We start from the raw sequence: 18,925 nt of genomic DNA on the forward strand, positions 1-18,925 counted from the left end.
TATATGACTGTGTTGTAGGGAGGACCATGCCTATAAACTACTGAAAATCCTGGTTGGGAAGCTCTAGTTTCTTTTCAGCTCAAATAGACAAAAATGGTGCTGGGGTCTTGTTCAAATCCAAATAGACCAACAAAAACCTCATTCTTAACTGTGCAAGGACATTTGCATTACTCTTCCAAGTGTCCTGTTTACAAAATATCAGTTCAACTCTGTAGATCAAAGTAACCAATGAAATATTGAAGACTACATTTTAATTTGGTCTAGAATAAATTTTGAACTGTTAATTTATTTTTTAGTTTTCTTCAGTAATGGTAATACTATGTAGAAGATGCTTGTCACATGACATTTGGGGCATACAATAAAGGCCAAGGTTAATCAAATTCACTGTTAATAAAAGGTTTTCCACTACTTACAGTTCCTCTGAAAGGTTAATAGCACTCACGTAGGAAAGATGATTGACAGGGAAGCAGTGATTGACTGAAGTTGCATTGTACAGCTGCACATCACACTAATAAATAAACTCTTTATTGATAGAAATTTTCTCATTAATATATGGTATGTATTTATTTCTTCAATTGTCTTACCATTTACAGTACTGGCAATGTACAGTGAAAGTTTGACCTATGTACATGTACTGAATGGTGTGGATTTATGTTAGCTCTTCCCATTGTGTACATTGTGACTAACTTGAATATTGTATGTACTTCATTTCCTCTTTATTGTCAAGTCCTATTGTAGGTTTTACTTGCGATTTTGGTATTGGAAGTCCCTGAATAAAATTACTCATCAGAGACATTGTAACCAGTGCTGAAAACTCAAAACTACATATACTTTATTTTCCAAACTTGAATGTAAGGAAAGGCCATATTAAATTCTCAGTTTTGATTATTTTGGAAATTGCCTAGGGGTCCATCCACTGGTTGATTAAAAAAAAGTCTGTATTTTAAAATTTTATAGTTTTCAGTTTTTATTTTGGCAAGTTTGAATTATTTTTTAATTAATTTAATTAATTCTTATAATAATGACTCTAGATTTTGGGTTGTTTTTCATATTTTTATGATAACCATATTTTATAAATCAATATATAGCAAGTTTAATTAATGAGTACAAGCAATTAGTAAAAGTGATATCTTATAAATCAACATTGGAATCAAATAAACAGGTTTAGGACTTCATAAAAATATTTCAGAGAACAAAGTATCTCACTATCTGAGATTGTACATGATTTTTTTAGAGCTTTTTCGGTAGTACAAAGATTGTAAAAAAATTTTTAGCAAGGTCCTATACACATTGTACATATGTACACACTGAAGTTTCTCAGACACAGTTTTTGAAAATATTTATTTGATTGGATTTTTTTTTTATTCAGCTGAAGCCAGTGTAGAGCATTTGACTGTTGACTGGCCTTGCTCTCTACCTTCATTATTATTTGTTTTTAACAATATTGACACACTACAGAGAATGATATGCTAATTGCTTTCTCTGCTCATTAAAAGACCTTCCATCCTAATTTCAATATTTATATGATTATAAAACTGCTGCTTACCATACCCCAAAAAAATTGTTAAAAAACAATTAGCAGTCAGTAAGACTTTTGAATAAAACTAATTTTAGCCGTTTTTTGAGCTTTTTGAGGGCACTGTGGTGCCAGAAAACTGAGTGATCAGCTTGGCCAGTTGTCTGAGAGGCAATCTTGTGCTCTACTAGAGTAAAATCAATACAAAAAGCCTGTGAGGCCTGATGGTGCATTGGGAGTTGTTTGAGCACCTAATATGGCTTTTGAACCAGTGCAGCTTTTATAAGTCTACTTACTGCAGACAAATTGAAAGCAAAAATTATCAGTGGTAGCTGAGTTTTGTCATAAAAATTTTTGAAAACGTCTACTGCATTGTACAAGAGAAATTATTTCACAAGTAGGTGCCTTTTCTTCCTCTTTATTTTAACTATTCAGATTATATCTCTTTTGACATCCTTTCCCTTATGTTTTACTTGATTTTTTTTTGTTGCACGTATTTTAAAACAAAATTCTCTGTATATTTGCCAAAACTAGTGATTTTTGAGGGATTTGCATATGTTGACTGGGAAAAGGAGTGAGTTGGGAAGGGCAAGATACAGGAAATGAGCTTTAAAACTTCTGGTTTGCAGAGCTCTGTGAGAAATCCAAAGGATTTCACTACCGCAGTCTGGGTCATCTGTGAGCATAGTCATTTGCATGATACATGATAGGGATTTTACAGCATGCAGAGAATATGAGAGAGTTTTAAAATATCATTTTATTGATCTCTTTTATGAATCTTAATTAATCCTCTGTGTAATCTATGGACAAGGAAGAGAAAATATCTTAAAACTAAAGCTAAATGGCACAGCCTCCACTGAAATAGAGGAGGGATGACATTTTCTTTACTTTTACAGCTGTGTCTTTCTTGCTGTGAAACAGGAGGAAGGAGATTTATCAAAAGATCCAGCAGTAGCTTAAGAAAGCTCCACACATCCTGCCTTTAATTAAATCTGGTTTTTACCTCCTGTATGATGTGGAAGCAATTTACTTCCATCACAGTCTTATCCTTCAGAAGTCAAGTCCTGTTGAATTCATGTCCTAAAGTGATTTCAGTCATGAACTGGGTATGGCTCTTCTGTTTTGGCCTAACTTGAAATTTGTTGATTCTTCTACTTTTCCATATTTAGTTACTAATCTTGGTTCACAAACTTGGGAAACTTTGGGAATCTCTGCAGGCTGTTTGTGTTCAGTGCACAGTGGCTCTTTAGCACTGCAGACACCTTTATTCTTTTCCCAGTCTGCTCCTTTCAAGCAACTCTGCCTGTGTAAAGATAAGCTTGGGAACAAATGCTGCGGGCCTGAGAGGCGCCAGGTCTGTCTGAAGCAAAATTCCTTTTCTTAGAGTCAGAGATAAGAGTAGCAAGGACAGTAATTTGAAAACTGCCAGTATTTGCATCTACTACACCCATTACCTGCCTGCTGCTTTCTTGATTGATGACCAAAGTTGAGTGCTAGGACTTCCCTGTCCTCTTCCAGCCTTGATCCTGGATCCTAGTTACTTCCAGAAAACCTTTCTTTTCATTACTATACTATCTTAACAATTTAGATCCAAGTCCTTTATTCCATTTGGTTTACATTGAAGGTTTTTACCTTGGCTGTCTGGCAGTAATCAGGGATGGACCCAGCAGGTTACCTCACAGGGGCATCTGCAAACAACCTTTCAGCTCAGCGGGCTCAGACTTGGTTATGTGTGACAAAAGATATCTGTAAAGGAAAAACAAGCATTGCTGTCACGCAGAAGGAAGAAATACTTTGGATTTCATGTTGCAGAAAGAAGAGCAAGTACTTAGATATATGTAGCATCATTTTAGTTATTAAATGTAGAGAAATTTTAAATAATATGGGCATGTATATGTAGTTTCATGTTGATGTTACTGTGAATTAGAAAGCTGCAGGGAAGCTAAAATAATAAATAGTAATGCAATAGTCACATGGAGGAACTGTCAGTTTGATCATTGTGAAGGTAAAGAACAATAACTTACAGCAGTTCTGTATTCATCTATACACAAGCTGATCTCGTTTCTTGAGCGTAGGGTATCCGACTTTGTTTGGGTACAGAGTAGTGTAAGTGTGTGCTGGGGGCTTTAGCACAGCACCTCCTGGCAGCATTAATACCTTTTTTACCTTAAGTTTCACATTAACCGCATTTTTTTCTAGTGTACATTTTTTCTTTTGGACCAAAACACACTGCTACATTACAGCCTTGTAAGTAATTTAAAAAGAGGAAAAAAAAATTTGAATAATAATCGCAAAGTATGCTTTTTCCCACCTATTAAAATATAGAAACATTCATTTATTCAGACGTATTTCTGTTCTGCGCTGTTCAGGCATACAAATTAAGCAACAGTTTGTCAAGTAAGATAGATAGCATGATGTTCCTCAATAGTAATTTTTAACTCTGATAAATTTACAGTCTTACTTAAATGACCAGATAAACTGAGCAGCATTGACTTCATGCAGATTCAAGACAGAGGGCAGCGCAACCTGAAGATGTGTCTGAGTGCAATTTGATTTAGCCTCTGGTAGTGGCTGTTTGTAGCTTGACTACTGCAAAAGTGATTTTTCAAAGGTTTGTAATGTGATCAGAGTTGAGCTGATTTTCACAGTTGGGATCCTGCTAAATGTCATATGCTTACTTCAAAGCAAGATACCGTTTGAACTCTTTGACAAGATAGTCACCACTTTTCTTATTACGGATGAATACGGTGTATTGTCTATTGTCTAGCATGGTCTCTTCAGAAGCAAGGGAGTTTTTTGGCTGAAATCCTTAAAGCAGAAATTTGGAATAGAAAACTTCAGTCGGTCTTTCAAAAGTGGACACTTATATAAGCAACTGAAATCCTCTTAATGAGAATTGTTGGGTAATTTGCATTTTAAGGATGCTCCCACTCTATCTCCAAAGGTAATTGCCATTATCAGAGTGAGAAAAAATAAAGGCAACTTCAAGCATTAAGAAATAAAAATATTTTTGAATTAATAGCTTGATGTCTGATGGTGGTAAGTTTATTTTAGAAAGCTGTTGTAACACCACTGGGGGGAAAAAAGAGATGATGATCTGTCTTTTTTTTCAAAGTAACTTTTTATGCACTCAAGTGTAGTCACTCATAAATTCTGATTTTCCTGATGATGCTTTAAAAATCACATTCATCTTTGCAGAACGAAAACTTGTCTTACTCATGCTTTTGCTCATTTGGGAATGTTCCAACTGAATTAACTAGCCCTCAAAAGGGGAGTCAATGTCTTTGCCTAGGTTTTACAAGTTTTTGACGTCGTATGTGGAGCATTTAAGGGAAACATTGGTTTGTTTGGTCAGGTCTTCTAATGTATCTGATTTACTGAAAACAGGTCTCTGGTGTCTGTAGAGTGTTCTGTAGTGAGATCCCCTGCTGCTAAAATACAAACTAGTTATGTGAGGTTTAAGTAACATGGGAAGCATCTCTAGTTGATGCAATCAGTGAATAGCTATGGTATGGTACAATTACTGCTGCAGCAAGGGGGAAAGTTTTTTGTTACATGAGATTTCTGTATACCCTCTTTTTCAATAATCTCTAATGCTGTAATTTTTAAAAAACATGACTTTATATTTAGGAGTGGGAAGCACTGTGTGTGATGCCCATATAAATGTGAATTGCTCTTAAAAAAAAAACAGACAAAACCTTTATTACAAAGCCTCTATTATAAATCCTTTCAAATTAGTGGTTTCTTTTAACCGAATTTCAATTGCAGTACTGAGAAGAATCTGAGTAGCTGTTCTGCACTGTTACATTTATATTAATTCTATGCAGTGTCATGCTTTTCTAGTTTTTATTTAACAGTTTGAAAATTACTCAAATGGTTGTCATAACTTGAAGTCCACAGATGTCTTGGGTATGGATCTGATTTCAAATATGGAATTAAGGAAAAGGGTACACTTGATGATAATGATTGTCACTTTTCCCCACTCATGTGATGGGTCCTATCAAGTGTATCGCTGTGTGGACACAATTCAGAAATTCCAAATTCTTACATTTCCCGAATTTTCTCAATCTTTCTGCCTTTTTCACTTCATATTCAGGAGATAAATAAATTATGATTGAGTACACATTCATAATCACTTCAGCGCATTGCTTGTAAAGTCATTTTTTCATGTAGTTTTTTGAGTTTAGAATAAAAACCGGTAAAATGACCTATGAAATGAGATATCAAGGTTACTGTTTTTCTGATTATCACTTCATTTTGCATACTGCAAAAATAATATCAACAGCTTTACTTCTTACTGGGACAGATGTGAAGGACCTACCAGTCATTATTACCTTGGCTCTTTTCTGTAAGTAAAGCAGCCTTCTTTGCTTTTCACCTCTTCAGCTTTTTTCCATACTTTACATAACATCATTACCTACAAACAGCAAACTCATTAGAATTTATAAGTGTTTTGGGAAGAAGACTGAAGTTTTAAAATAAGTAAGTAGGGAAATCACATTTTTAAGTACTCAAGTACAAAGAGATGATGAAAAGAAATGCAGAGTTAAGGAAAAAAATGCTAAGATTTTCAAAATTAAGTTTGGCAATTATTCAGGTAAGATGGCAAGATGTGTCACTCTTTTTTCCTCTTAACCAGCTGTGCAGATCCATGCACTGAGGTGAAGCCCCACTTCACCTCCCCTCCCCTCCACTGCCCTTTAAAAGTAAACAGGTAAAAAATGTCTTGAGCAGTCTCATTCCTGTTGAGACCCAGCTTTTCTGTTGAGGTGAAGAGATGTGTCCTTCCCCTTTGCCTCCCTGATAGAAGTCACACTTTTAGTCCTGACTATCCTGTCGGTATGAAAATATTGGAAGTTCTCAACTTGGATATGCCTTGATGCGAGCAGTTGGGCAATACTGGGAGAAAAGAGTTTAGTGAGTGAAATAATATCATTCTTATGAGGCATAGTCACACAGTTTTCTTCCATATACCTATATATGCCTATGCAGGAACTCATGGAGCAAACTCCTTGCAACATTTTCTAAGCCAATCTGTCATTCCAGTTTTCTGATTAATGAAGAAATTATTTTAGCTGCTATTTTTATAAAGAAATAATACTTCTGTATAGCCTGAGTATTAGAAATGCAAGGGAGCACTGGTTACCCTTCAGAAACCCTGATTGCTCTGGCTATATGGTGGCCATTATATTTCTTTTGTCTTGGTAAGCCTCAAAGCTGTATATTTGCTTAGTGTTTCACTGATTTTAAGATGAAAATTAATTTTTCCTGTTTTTTAGCTACCTGGCTTGCTATAAAGTTAAAATACAGTGTGTTTCTCACAGCTGGATTTACTTTTGTTCTCTTTCCAAGTTGGATAATGGAGATGAGCAAGCAGCCCAGATAAGACGTGAGCTAGATGGACGACTGCAACTGGCAGAACAAATGGCAAGGGTAAGTGATTGATTTCTTGTACCAAAAACATATCTTCATATGAAATTGAGTGGGATGATCCATAATGTGTGTTTCCTGTTTCTTATTCTAAAATTAAGCAGAAGATTGTTTGAAAACACTCTGGCAGATGCATTTTTTCTCCTCTGAAGAATGTCTGACAACTGGGGTAGGGAGAAAGCAAAACCTGGTTTTGAAAAGGCATATCCTGTGTGATCCACCATTTCCTTCAACAGCAAGCCCAATTTACCTCATTTTTTTTTCACATTGGATGGAAAAGGCATCTTAGTAAGAGGAAAGATATTTTAAGAACACAATAGCACTCTGTTTTATTTGTCTTCTGTGTGGGCATGTTATTATTTGAATGATCCTCACAGGATATAGTAAAGTTTAAAAAACACTACTAAGGGTTTAGGGTTTGTTGCTAGACAGCCCTGAACCTTGGCCTGTGTTTTCAGTCTCTAACTATAAATGACTTGGTTTTATTTTTAGGTTTTTTTTTAATATGTCGTTTACTGGCTCTGTGATGCTGTGATGAGCCAGTCCACATGACTTGCTGCAGGACTTTTTGGTCACAGTCGACTTGCATGGTCTTTGTTACTGAAACAAAATCAGCTGTAAAGGTTTTAATAGAAAACATTTTATGATAAGCCTTATGACACATAACGATAGAAGTTGTCCAGTTTAGCAGCAAGGTGCCTGTCTTTGCAGACAATATACTGGAATTGGTGTTTGGTTCTTGTTTATATGTAAAACATCTATTTTAGAATAATTTGCATTTTTTGTTTAATCGTGAATGACACTCTCCTAAGAATCCAGTATTCAGTATTCAGAGAAACTGTGCATAAAATTGGCTCTGTATGAGTTCCTATATGCACTACACATGTACATATGTTACTTCTTTGTGTATATTGTTATAAAGACAATATTAAAATACTATTGTCTAACTTCTACTGAGGAAAAAATATTATTAAGTTATATCTAATGTTTAAGAAAGAGATTATTATTTAAAATAAATCAGTGCATTGTAAGTAAACACTACTTTCAAAATGAATGACCCATTATTAAAAATAAAGGTAAGCAATGATAGGAATTTCTTGTCATGGTTGTAGTTTATTAGCTTTATATTAGAAGCATAAATATGATTGACTTATTATTAGTAGCATGGCAAATAAATGAAGTAACAAAACTACTAGTGGACAGGTCTTTTTATAAATGCCAGTTTATAATATATTGAAGGTAACCATAAAGGTGTATTATTAATTATTATGCTTAAAACACCTGTAAGCAAAAACACCTAATGTGTGGTTCTTCAGCTTGGGTTTATGGTTAAATGGTTCAGGGAGATGTGCAAGGGTCCATTTTTACTTTATTTCTTCTTTCAGAAATTAACTGTACTGTATTTATGGGACAGGATTCACCTTCCATTACTGTTTTGAAGACAGTACTGAAATTATGACTTATAGTCTTATTTATTGTCTCTTAACTGAAAGCAAATCGGTAAATTAATATGATCTATAATGTGGGAATTTTTTTTCACCTTAACTTTTAAAATTTATTTTCCAAGGAAAGAAAATTCCCAGAATTTGTAACAAGGGAAATGGAGAACATGTACATAGAAGAGTTGCGATCTTCAGTGAATTTGCTGATGGCAAATTTGGAAAGTCTGCCAGTGTCTAAAGGTGGGCCAGAATTCAAACTGCAGAAGTTAAAGCGATCACAGAATTCTGCATTCTTGGACATAGGAGATGAAAATGAAGTTCAGCTGTCAAAATCTGATGTGGTACTCTCCTTCACATTAGAGGTAATTGCAAATTTCACAGAAAATTTGTTGATTGTTTAAATTGCTAGAATATCTGTCTTGATACTCTTTTTTATTAGTCCTTTCTTGGTAATTTTGAAATGTTATGTTAAAGAAGTTAATTATGCTCTGTATCTTTGGTAATTAGGATTTAGAATACAGCTGGATGATGCATTTTCCTCTTGCAGCAGTAGTTGCATTTGGGCCCACACAGTAGTGTGGGAAGTTGAATCTCCCTCACTACTTTAAATGAATTCCAGTTTCTTAAATAGCTAAGTATAATTTTAAATCTTATAATGAAACACTTTTATTATCAGGAATGCCTTCCTGGAATTTTATAAATGAATAGAGTTTTCTCACTAGAAGCATTTAGATAAATGCTAATTTATCTAAATTAGATAGATATCAATTTATTGGTTTTTCTTTACTCCTGATCATAGCAGTTTTTTATAAATTTCTGCATTTTCCTCAAGAATCTGTCTTGTTTTTTCTGAGATTATGCAGGAAGTCTGGCCTGTAGGGATGCAGTCCTAATCTGTATAGATTTCAATTTACTTCAAGAGGAAGCCACAAATACATTTGGTTATTAAACAATTCTGATGACAGAATAGAATCATAGAATGATTTGGGTTGGAAGGGACCTTAAAGATCATCTAGTTCAAACGCTCCTTCCATGGTCACCTTCCACTGGACGTGATGGATTAAAGCCTCCTCCAGCCTGGCCTCATAACTCAAGTTCAGTCCTGCAAATGTGCATACCAAGAAATGCTCATCTCGCTTTCAATAATAGTAGAATCAAAACGTTACCACAGTGTGCATTGTGTATTTGTTGGTCAGAAGGTGCCACACTTGTTTTATGCACTTGAAGTGGCTTTAGTTTGTTTAAGACAGCAGGTAATGTTGTTAAAATATTTAAATTGTTCAAGAGTTCAAAAGAAATAAAAATTGTTTATCTTTTAAATATTTTTCTTTTCTCAAGTGAAACGAGCATCTGGTTTTTTTCATGTGTTGAAAAGTCAGATAACTTTTCCCATGTCATCATCATTAAAGATACAGAATAAAAAAAATCAAATATGGGCAATGAAGGAGTTTCAATTCTTTGTATAAAAGAGAAATTACTTTTCCCACTATATGCAATTTTAATATTGCTAACTAATAATGTAAAAGCCCAACAATCAGCTTTCAAAGAGTAGTAAGATCCATCCTTCTATATGCCAAAAGTTTTTAGCTCATCAAGCATGTAAAACTGGAGTGCAGTCCTTAGTGTTGAAGTATATGAGAAGATGAAGTATTTATAACTCCTGTGCTGAATCCTGTGTGCCTCCATCACATATGCCATGTCTGCCTCAAGGGGAATACCAAGCCTGGAATGGTTCATAAATAGCATTTACAAGAGTAGTTCTGAATAATCTAAAAAGTACCATAAAAAGTTTGGCAATAATATTTCTTCAAGAAAGTATGCTTGGTGATAGATGTAAGAGAAAGAAAAACCTTCTTTGTCCCTCTAGAGAGAGAACTGTTATGTACTAGAAATGATGTGATATTTAGGGGAAAAGCACAGTAAAAGTTTGAAACAATCATGAAATGAAAAATGACAAGAGATATAATTTCTGGTAAATTTATAGCAGCTTTGCTTTGTTTATAGCCCCTCTGCTCTTCCACCAGGTACATAGACTATTGGGTCTGGTGAACTGGTTTTTTTTTTTTTCCTTTTTCCCCATTAGTGATAAAGAGATTTACTGCAAGATAACTCATCTACAGTTCATCCTGTGCAAGGCAAAGAATTAAAATATTACTCTAGATGAGTTTTTAGTAGGGCAGATTTTCATTTTAGACATGATAGCAGCCACATAAGTTGACTCTCTTGCCAAACAGTGTGTGCATATCTTGCTCTTGGAAAGCAAAGTCTCAGAAGGCATAAGGGCAAAAGGAAACATTTGAATTTATATTAATGAAGATTGAAATATGAAAGATGTGATCTTTTTCTATGCAAATGGCCAAAAAAGAAATGCGGATTGCATTTCCTAGAAGACAGAATACTTCCTTTTTTGAAAATGTGAGGTCAAATGTACACAATTTCACATATTTTGAATAACATATAAACGTATCTATGTCACATTTTGTATGGGGACTCAGTTGTAGGGTAACCAGCAGAATCCCTCTTGAGGGCTGCTGAACTAGCACATGAATGAATAGGAAATCTACATCATGTAGGACAGAGTGGAAGAGCCCCAAAATTTCTAGATGCAGGCTAAAGTGGCCAGGGTTCTTGCTGTCACTGTGCATTGTTATTATAAATAGTAGAACTTGCTAGTAGTATTAACAGTGTTCTAGTGGGAGTAGACCTTACTGACTACGGTCAGAGACATTCCTGAGCATCACTGCAAGCAACAGCCCCTGCTTTTACAATTTGAATATTTCCTTAAATATCCTATTTGTAGAAATTTAGAAAAAAAAATATAAAACCCATAGTAGTAGGAGTAGACTTATTTATATTCTCCAGCTGTTAGACAGTTTCAAAAGTAGACAAGTATTTAGGAAGCTGTTTATCCACTAATGAGCTAATACATCCACTAGTGACAGTTTCCTTTGGAAGGAATGAAATGCAATTTTTTTTCCAGTGCTGGAATCCAGAATTGTTACCAAAGAAAAGTGTACTGTGCAGTTAAGTTGGAAACTCAGGAAAAGACATATCAACATAAAAATGAGTAAACATGAAGTCAGTATTCAGCAAGGACATATATTTGCTACGTGGAAAGACAATATAGGGAGTATTACCTAGAAGGATCTTTAGTGCTGTATAACTAACTGCTGGAATTCCTGACCAATAGATGGGAAAGAGGGATGACTTGATCATTCTCCCTGGATTGCTGTTATTATTTATGAACCATAATAGGCAGTATTGATTGTTTATGGGTTATATAAAAATGGTCTAAAATGCTGTAGTCTGATCAATGACTGTTGCCTCACTGTAATATTTACAAACTAGCAATTTTGCAAGACATATATCTATTACTAACATTCTATGAGACTTAAAGTGAAAAGGATTTTATAGCTGGAGGTGAAGTGTCATTTAATTTACTGGAATTGGAACAAAGTGGCACACGTGCGAAGAAGTTTAGTAACAACATATTTCAGTAGTTGCTTGCCGATATAAGAAACCTATTTCCTCTAATGAGACCAAAAGTAGTCATTACTTCTGGCACCATTAAAACAAATTAAACAAATGTCGATTTATATGTAAGGTTTAGCTGAGGGCAGCTTCTTTGCTTCTTTGAGCCCAGTTTCTTTGCATGGGCCCAAAGGGAACTGGCAAGAAAAGCAGCTTTTCCAAAGAAAGCAGGGCAACCTGACTATGTTCTCAAGTCTTCTGAATTAGAAACATCTGAAATGCAAAAATTCCAATAATTTCACACTGTGACAAGATTTATAAAAGGCAGAGAGTATTTAAAGTAGAGCTGCATTTGGCTTTTCTGAGCTAGTGTAGAGTAGTCTAGAGGAGGTGAAAATCTACAGGGTCTGCCCAGCTGAAAATTTCCCTGGTGAGGAAAACTTGTAGGGCACAGCTGGTAGTGGTGGCTTTTTCTGTTTCTCTTATCCCTCTTCCCCATATTCATACTGAACCTGACTGCAGGTACTGCACTGGGAGAAGGAAAGGATGTGCACAGTGGGGGAAAAACTAACAGGAGCTGATACCAGTGCTCTGACCTGCCTCTTGCTCAGCACAACACCAAATCCCTTCTGAGGTTCAAGGGTTGCAATCTCCAGAGACACAGCACCATAATTTACTGGTCTAGATATGATCAATGTACTTACTTGTTTACCATCAGACTTAGTAACCTATTTGTTTTATAAATATTCACTTAAATGGCTGATTAGATAATACAGTTTCTCATGTATAAAGATTTAGAATTACATTCAGACATGAGTCTCAAATTATGCTATTGGCATTTAAATTATCATTGGAGTGAGTTTTTGGTCACTGCCCAAGTAGAAACAGAGCAAAAATTTCAATTCCTTCTAGATGTTGTTAAAAGTGGAAAAAGAAGATAAAATCAAAACTCTCCTCTGTCTTAAGATTTGAGTGGACTATGGGATTTTTTTGATTTTTTTTTTTTTGTAATCTTCACAGAGCTTAGTACTGCAGTAATTGTGCTGTGTAATTTGTTCTGAAGGATTAACTATTTGCTCTCTTTTCCTCAGATTGTTATAATGGAAGTACAAGGTTTAAAGTCAGTTGCTCCCAATCGGATTGTCTACTGCACCATGGAAGTGGAAGGGGGCGAAAAGCTTCAGACAGACCAAGCAGAAGCATCCAGGCCACAGTAAGCCACTCTGCTCTTGCTGCATCATATCTCTCCTGTCATGGGAGAACTTGTCTGGTTTTCTTTACAATTTGCACAATTAGCTTAGTGCTAGGTTTTGTGATTTTTTTCCTGAGTAGTTATGTTGAATTCTTTCTGAGAAGTTAAAATACAAATAATACTTACTTAGGGTGAAGTAGGTACAAAGTGTGCATGCTGTCCAAATGAAAGCCATTGAATGTACAGGTGAGGAAAAGAGCTAGAGACTGCATCCTCCAAAAATACGAACCTCTTGATAGATGTTAGCCTGAGGTGATTTTATGTATTCTAGGTTAATGTGCAGGTGGCCTTGTGGAGTGTAACTTGTTCAGTTGGAGTGAAATCAATACTCAGTAATCAATCTTGACAAAGCTTGCTCACCTGCTGAGCCTATTTCATTTTAAATTATAGGATCCAGTTCTTTCAATTAATTTTTGATGGAGGCAGTCAGCAAACTGACTTGGAGGGGGATAACATCATGCCATCTGTAGTTGAACCAGTTAGTGTAGCAGAGAGTAAGAAATTAAATTGGTTGATTTGTTTGACCTACACACTGTCTTCAGACACTTTTCACTCTGTTAAAATGTCATTTGGAATCTTTCGAAGATAACTTTCCAGACAGTATGTTGGGGTTTTACTGGCACCATAGTGTGCCGTGTGAAAGACAATTTAAAAATTGCAGTTGTTACAATATCTGATAAAACATTGTTCTGGTTTGAAAGCAAAACTAGTGAGAGACTCTTAAGTCAGAAATAGAATTTATTGGGAAAAGGGAAAAGAAACAAAATACATGCAATAATACAAAAGGAAGACCACTGACAAAGTCAGAATACAGCCTGACACCTCTTTGGCCAGTGTGTTGGTAGCAGTCCAAATTGGAGTGGCTGCAGTCCTCTTGGAGTGGCAGATGTGGTTTCTGTTGGAGCAGTGGTCCTGTAGAAAAGGTGTAGTCGTCCAGTGGAAACCCCAGCTGTATCCTCTTGGAAACCTGTGGGAAGGCTGCCCCTCTGCCTAAAAATCCCAGAATATATCTAGGTGGGAATGCTTAGCTCCTCCCCCCTGGGCGGAGCATCTCACAATGGGTGATGTCATTCAGAGTCATGGGTGGGTCCTTGATCACCTGTTAAACAGAAACGGCTCCTGGAGGGAGCTATCTCTGAGTCATGTGGCAAGACACTGATGGGCCCATTAACAGGAGATAAGGAAAACTGCCCAGAAGACAACTGCTACACAGATGGTAATAGAAAACATCCTGATTTTCAATCTCGGACAAACATTTCTATGGAATTGGGATGGTAGTTTCTATTCCATTTCGACCACAAAGACAGAATTTTTTAGACAAAATTAGAAGCACAATTTTATCTCTTTTGTCTCTTCTACAGTTGTGAGTAGAAGGAGATCTAATTTAGTGGACTTTCTTCTAGCTGTGGCAACATTTCTGGGCAAATAAGCCAGCAGCATATTCAAACAGCTTTGCAGAACACAAAGTATGTGGGACAAGATGTAAAATTCATTTGTCACAGTCCCTGGTTGTGTTCCTTCTCCAGGGTATTGGAATGCTTATTCTTATCATTTCCATGTACTACATGAGGGCCTTCTGAAAGGCATGATAATAAAAAAGACACAGAGATGTACACATTGAAGCAAGGTGGTAAGTGGGTATTCAACATCACCTGCTTATTTTTTGACCTTTTGGAGTGTTTTCTGGTGTTTCAGGGTCCCATGAGACTCACTAGGCTTTTTTATGGAGGGCACATCTCCAAACTGTCCTTTATCTTACAGTTACTCTCATATGGTTCCCTGCAGCATGTGTCTACAGCCTTTGCCTGCTGACACAGCTAAGGTTCTTGTTTCTTCTCATGGTGTATTGCTCTTTTTCCTCACCCTTGAACTTGTTTGGGTCTGTTTTAAACGCTTGGTTATCCTCTGATGTCATTGGTATGAGTCTTTAAATCACCTAGAATACACAAGTTTTTGAATTTTGGACATGTTTATCTTCCTTTCAGAAAACAGTCTGAGGATGTTAAGGGTTTTGTTTTCTCTAGCTGTTTCCAGATATGGTGAGCAAAAAATGATAGGGATGGTTCACAATCAGTTCATGGCCTACTTATTTCATTCTGCAGGTTAAGGTAAAGATTGTAAAATTAATCAGAAGTATATAGATGCATTAAGTAAAAATTACCAAAAGATTAATTGATTTTCCTACTTGTAAAAGTGGAAGCTTTGTGAAAAGGAAGTTCCAGAAAAGGTGGAGTCAATGCAAAAACAATGGAAGTGATTCTAGGAAAAGATGTAATGTTATGACCTGCTGCAAGATTGTAAACTGATTAAATGAACTTCAGGCTCAAAAGGTATGAGTTGATTGAATATGAGAAAAAGACAGATTATGGGCTATTCCATCTAAGTGGTGTTGTACAAACCAAAGTCATATGGATTTGTTTGGAAAACATATACATCTTTAGAAGATGAATTTTTGAGAAATGCCCTGAACTGTAGTCTGGAAGCACAGAAATGGGAGTTACTGGTGCTGTTGGCCTGCTGTCCTGTAAAACAGTGTAACTTAAAAGGGGCAAGGATTATAGAGCTCTGAAAAGAATCTAGTTCTTATGCTCCTCTGAGTTGTGCTCTTTTCCATTTCTGACAAGAGTGATTAGGAGACATTGGCATGCAGTATGATTATGAGTATTTAGAGACTTAGCTATTGAGCACAGATAGAGACCTCGTTTGAGGCAATGGGGGAGGATATTAAATTAGACAAGCATGAAATTAGCAAATTACAAGCAAACAGTAAGAAGATGGAGGAAGCTGCCTATGGAAAGGGACATGCTTTCTTCCATAGTTTAGTTTTTCTGTTAGAGCCAAATCAGGTTTTCTTGGCAGTAGCAATATTGCTTTTATTGATTGATGGTGGAGGCAACCAAGAGGGCTTAGCAGAGTTTAATCAGAAATTACACTGGTAGAAGAGCACTGGTGGGCAAGCACAGCCAGATTTTCTCTTTCCTGATACAGAGAAAACAGCTGTTAGATGCCTGAGGCTACTGCCTACCTGCTTTGCCTGCTGCTGGAGCTGGCTTTTACTGCTGTAATTTTCAGTACTGTCTTCCTGATATGAAGGAAAAGTATCAGTGAACCTGGAGGAGATCGTAACTTCAGATTTTATGTAGGATGTGCAGCTAGAAAAGGGTGCCAAAGCTCTCAGACTAAGCATAGAATGAGACGATGAAAAGTGAATGATTACCACCAGCCTGCTGTAGGAGACTGCTGGCAGGAGACATTTTTCTGTAGTCATTTTATTGTTTTGAACTGATAGCTACATTTATGAAAAAAAAACCAGTATAAAGAAGTATTTATGCCTATTTTTTTCATCTGTGAAATATCACTGTATGCAGTGCAATGCTACTACTCAGAAAATGCAAAAGCTTTTACAGTGAAAAGGAGAAAATAAGATACTCACATGAATGTTTCAAAATGCCACTGCAAGCCAGTGTGATCTTAGAGGAGAGATTAATGGAAACATGAGTCAAATGCACACTTAATTCACAATTTATCCACTATTCCAAATGCTGAATATTTTCTCAAGTATTTTTATACATGTATATAAGTATTCCTCTAAATCCCTGAGTGCCATATTAAGAGTAATACAAAAACTAGAAACAATATTAATTCTTAAAGGGAAGATGCCTAATTAAAGTCCCTGGAAGGGGCTTTCAGTTTACAGTTTTCATGAGTAGTAAATATTTTCTGTTTTTTTAATGCATTTAACCCCTACTTTCTCTCTCTTTGAATAATAATTTTGTAAGTTTATGCTTAAGTGATTAATTTTCTTCTTTAGCAACCTAAATGAAATACTGCTTATATGTATCTTTCTGAGTAAATGCAAATGCTATAGAATAATGTAGGTTTATCGAGCTTTTGTCTTGGAAACAGATCAGCTACGGAGCTTCACATGCAAACCAAATAAAATTTTTATAACTACCTGTGAAATATTTCTTCATTCCTTCCAACTGTTTCCTGCCTTTTAGCCCTGCTGAAAATCCCATCAACATAGCCTGTGACCTTTTCTACCAGAGATCAGTAATCAGAGCCCTCAGAGGGCCCTTTTAGTTGTATGATGCTTTGCATAACTTTGTTGATGTGATGCCACAGGGGGTCATCTGCAGAAATCCAGTGCTAATTTCATTTTTCAAACGTTATTGAAGACATCTTGTGGAGTCTGGTATCCACATTTGTTTCTTATCCTTTTTTTTTATTCATTCTGAATATTAAATAATGTGATTTCCGGAAAGTGTCATGTTTCAGGCATGTAAAATCATGCCTAAAAATAAAAAAATGGGAACATACTATCATTTAGTACTACATGTGACATTTTCTTGTCACATATGTAGTGCTAAATGTGTTGTACTAAACATCATCAAGTACTAAACATCATCAAGTTATGATCTTTTCGTATTGGATAATAGGAAAAGATCATAACTTGATGATGAGAAAATCTTATCCAATAGGAAAAGATCATAACTTGATGATGAGAAAACTTTAACAGAGACAGGATATTTATTCTTCATGTGAACAAGACAAATAAGATGATAATATTTTATTGCCATTGATTGTAGAATCTTATTAAAAGGGCTATTATATGTTAGAAGTATGTGAAGAATACATGATTAAATCTGACTAGAGGAGGCAGGGAACCTCAGTCAGTAATGCACAAATGCTGCTCACATTATTTTTATGCCATATTCTACCATCATTAATTCCATAAAGTATTTGAAGTATGAGAACTTGTACATACATGAAATAATGACTGCATAGAAAGACTTCCATAGAGCAGTTTAAAAAAAGGAGAAAAAGGCCTAATTTATAAAATTTCAGAGTTTCTTAAATGGCAAATTCACTCATAAAAAATAGTACTTTTTATAATATGATGTTTTGAGGATATGGCCTAAGACAACATTTCTCAAGGGAAAAAGGATAAATAACATTTATAATGTTGGACAATCATGTTCCAGACATCAGAAATCTTTCTTTCTTCATCTTCATTGTAGTCCGTGCATCTGTATGGACTTTTTGTTTTTTTGATTTAGGGAAACAAGGGCACAATAACACTTAAAGCTGTCACCTAACTGGTGGTTGACAATACAGATGCACAGTGTGTAAAGAAAGAGAAAGCACACCTACTCCTCTTTTCCCACATGCTACTGCTCTCTGTCTGATAGATCTGCATAAATGAAGTTTGTTTCATTCAGTAATACTTTAATTATGCTGTTAGTTTTCTGCAGTCATTCTTCATAATGTTTTAATGTGTAGGAATTTAGGTTCTTGCTTTTTCACAAGCGAAAAGGTAGAATTAAAAAGTTGTACTTGCCTCATATTGGTTTGATTCTTAAATAGAAAATGAGAGAATGTACATAGGAAGAAAGGCAGGACAGAAACACAAGTTTGGCTGATCAGAGAGGCAGCAATCAAACTCTTCTGTTGTTGGCAAGCTGACTAACTCTCCTTACAGTGTTTACAGGGTTTTTCTGTTCTTTGTTTGGGTGCCTTTTCTATTGAAATGGGTATATTTGAGCATGGGATTTTCTACATGGGACTAATAAGACTGCATTTTCATAGTACATGATCTAACTGTGCTTAGCTTCTGTCATATGCTTCCTATTTTAGCTTCTGAGGATAAATTTTCTTTAGGATTTAGCTTCTTGATCAGAATTTTTTACTATCACCTGTTCTTTTGACTGTTTATTACCTCTGAAAGATTTCTACTTGCAGCTAGGTGCTGCAAAATCCAGTGTTGATCTCACAGATCAACTACAAAGTAGTTCATCCTACTTTTGACATACA

The 18,925-nt window shown here is 35.6% G+C and overlaps 1 protein-coding gene across 12 annotated transcripts in view; it reads left to right on the forward strand.

Annotated features, from left to right (window-relative positions):
* CADPS2 (calcium dependent secretion activator 2) overlaps positions 1 to 18,925 on the forward strand; it is a 284,902-nt gene that overhangs the window by 106,266 nt on the left and 159,711 nt on the right. For all 12 annotated transcript variants that reach the window (XM_068189862.1, XM_068189864.1, XM_068189853.1 and 9 more), the window contains exons 4-6: positions 6,869 to 6,949; positions 8,514 to 8,750; positions 12,951 to 13,072. In XM_068189862.1, coding sequence (XP_068045963.1) covers positions 6,869 to 6,949; positions 8,514 to 8,750; positions 12,951 to 13,072 — 440 coding nt within the window. The remainder of the gene's footprint in view (positions 1 to 6,868; positions 6,950 to 8,513; positions 8,751 to 12,950; positions 13,073 to 18,925) is intronic.

This window comes from Anomalospiza imberbis, chromosome 5 (genome assembly GCF_031753505.1).
Source record: "Anomalospiza imberbis isolate Cuckoo-Finch-1a 21T00152 chromosome 5, ASM3175350v1, whole genome shotgun sequence".
Lineage (NCBI taxonomy): Eukaryota > Metazoa > Chordata > Aves > Passeriformes > Viduidae > Anomalospiza > Anomalospiza imberbis.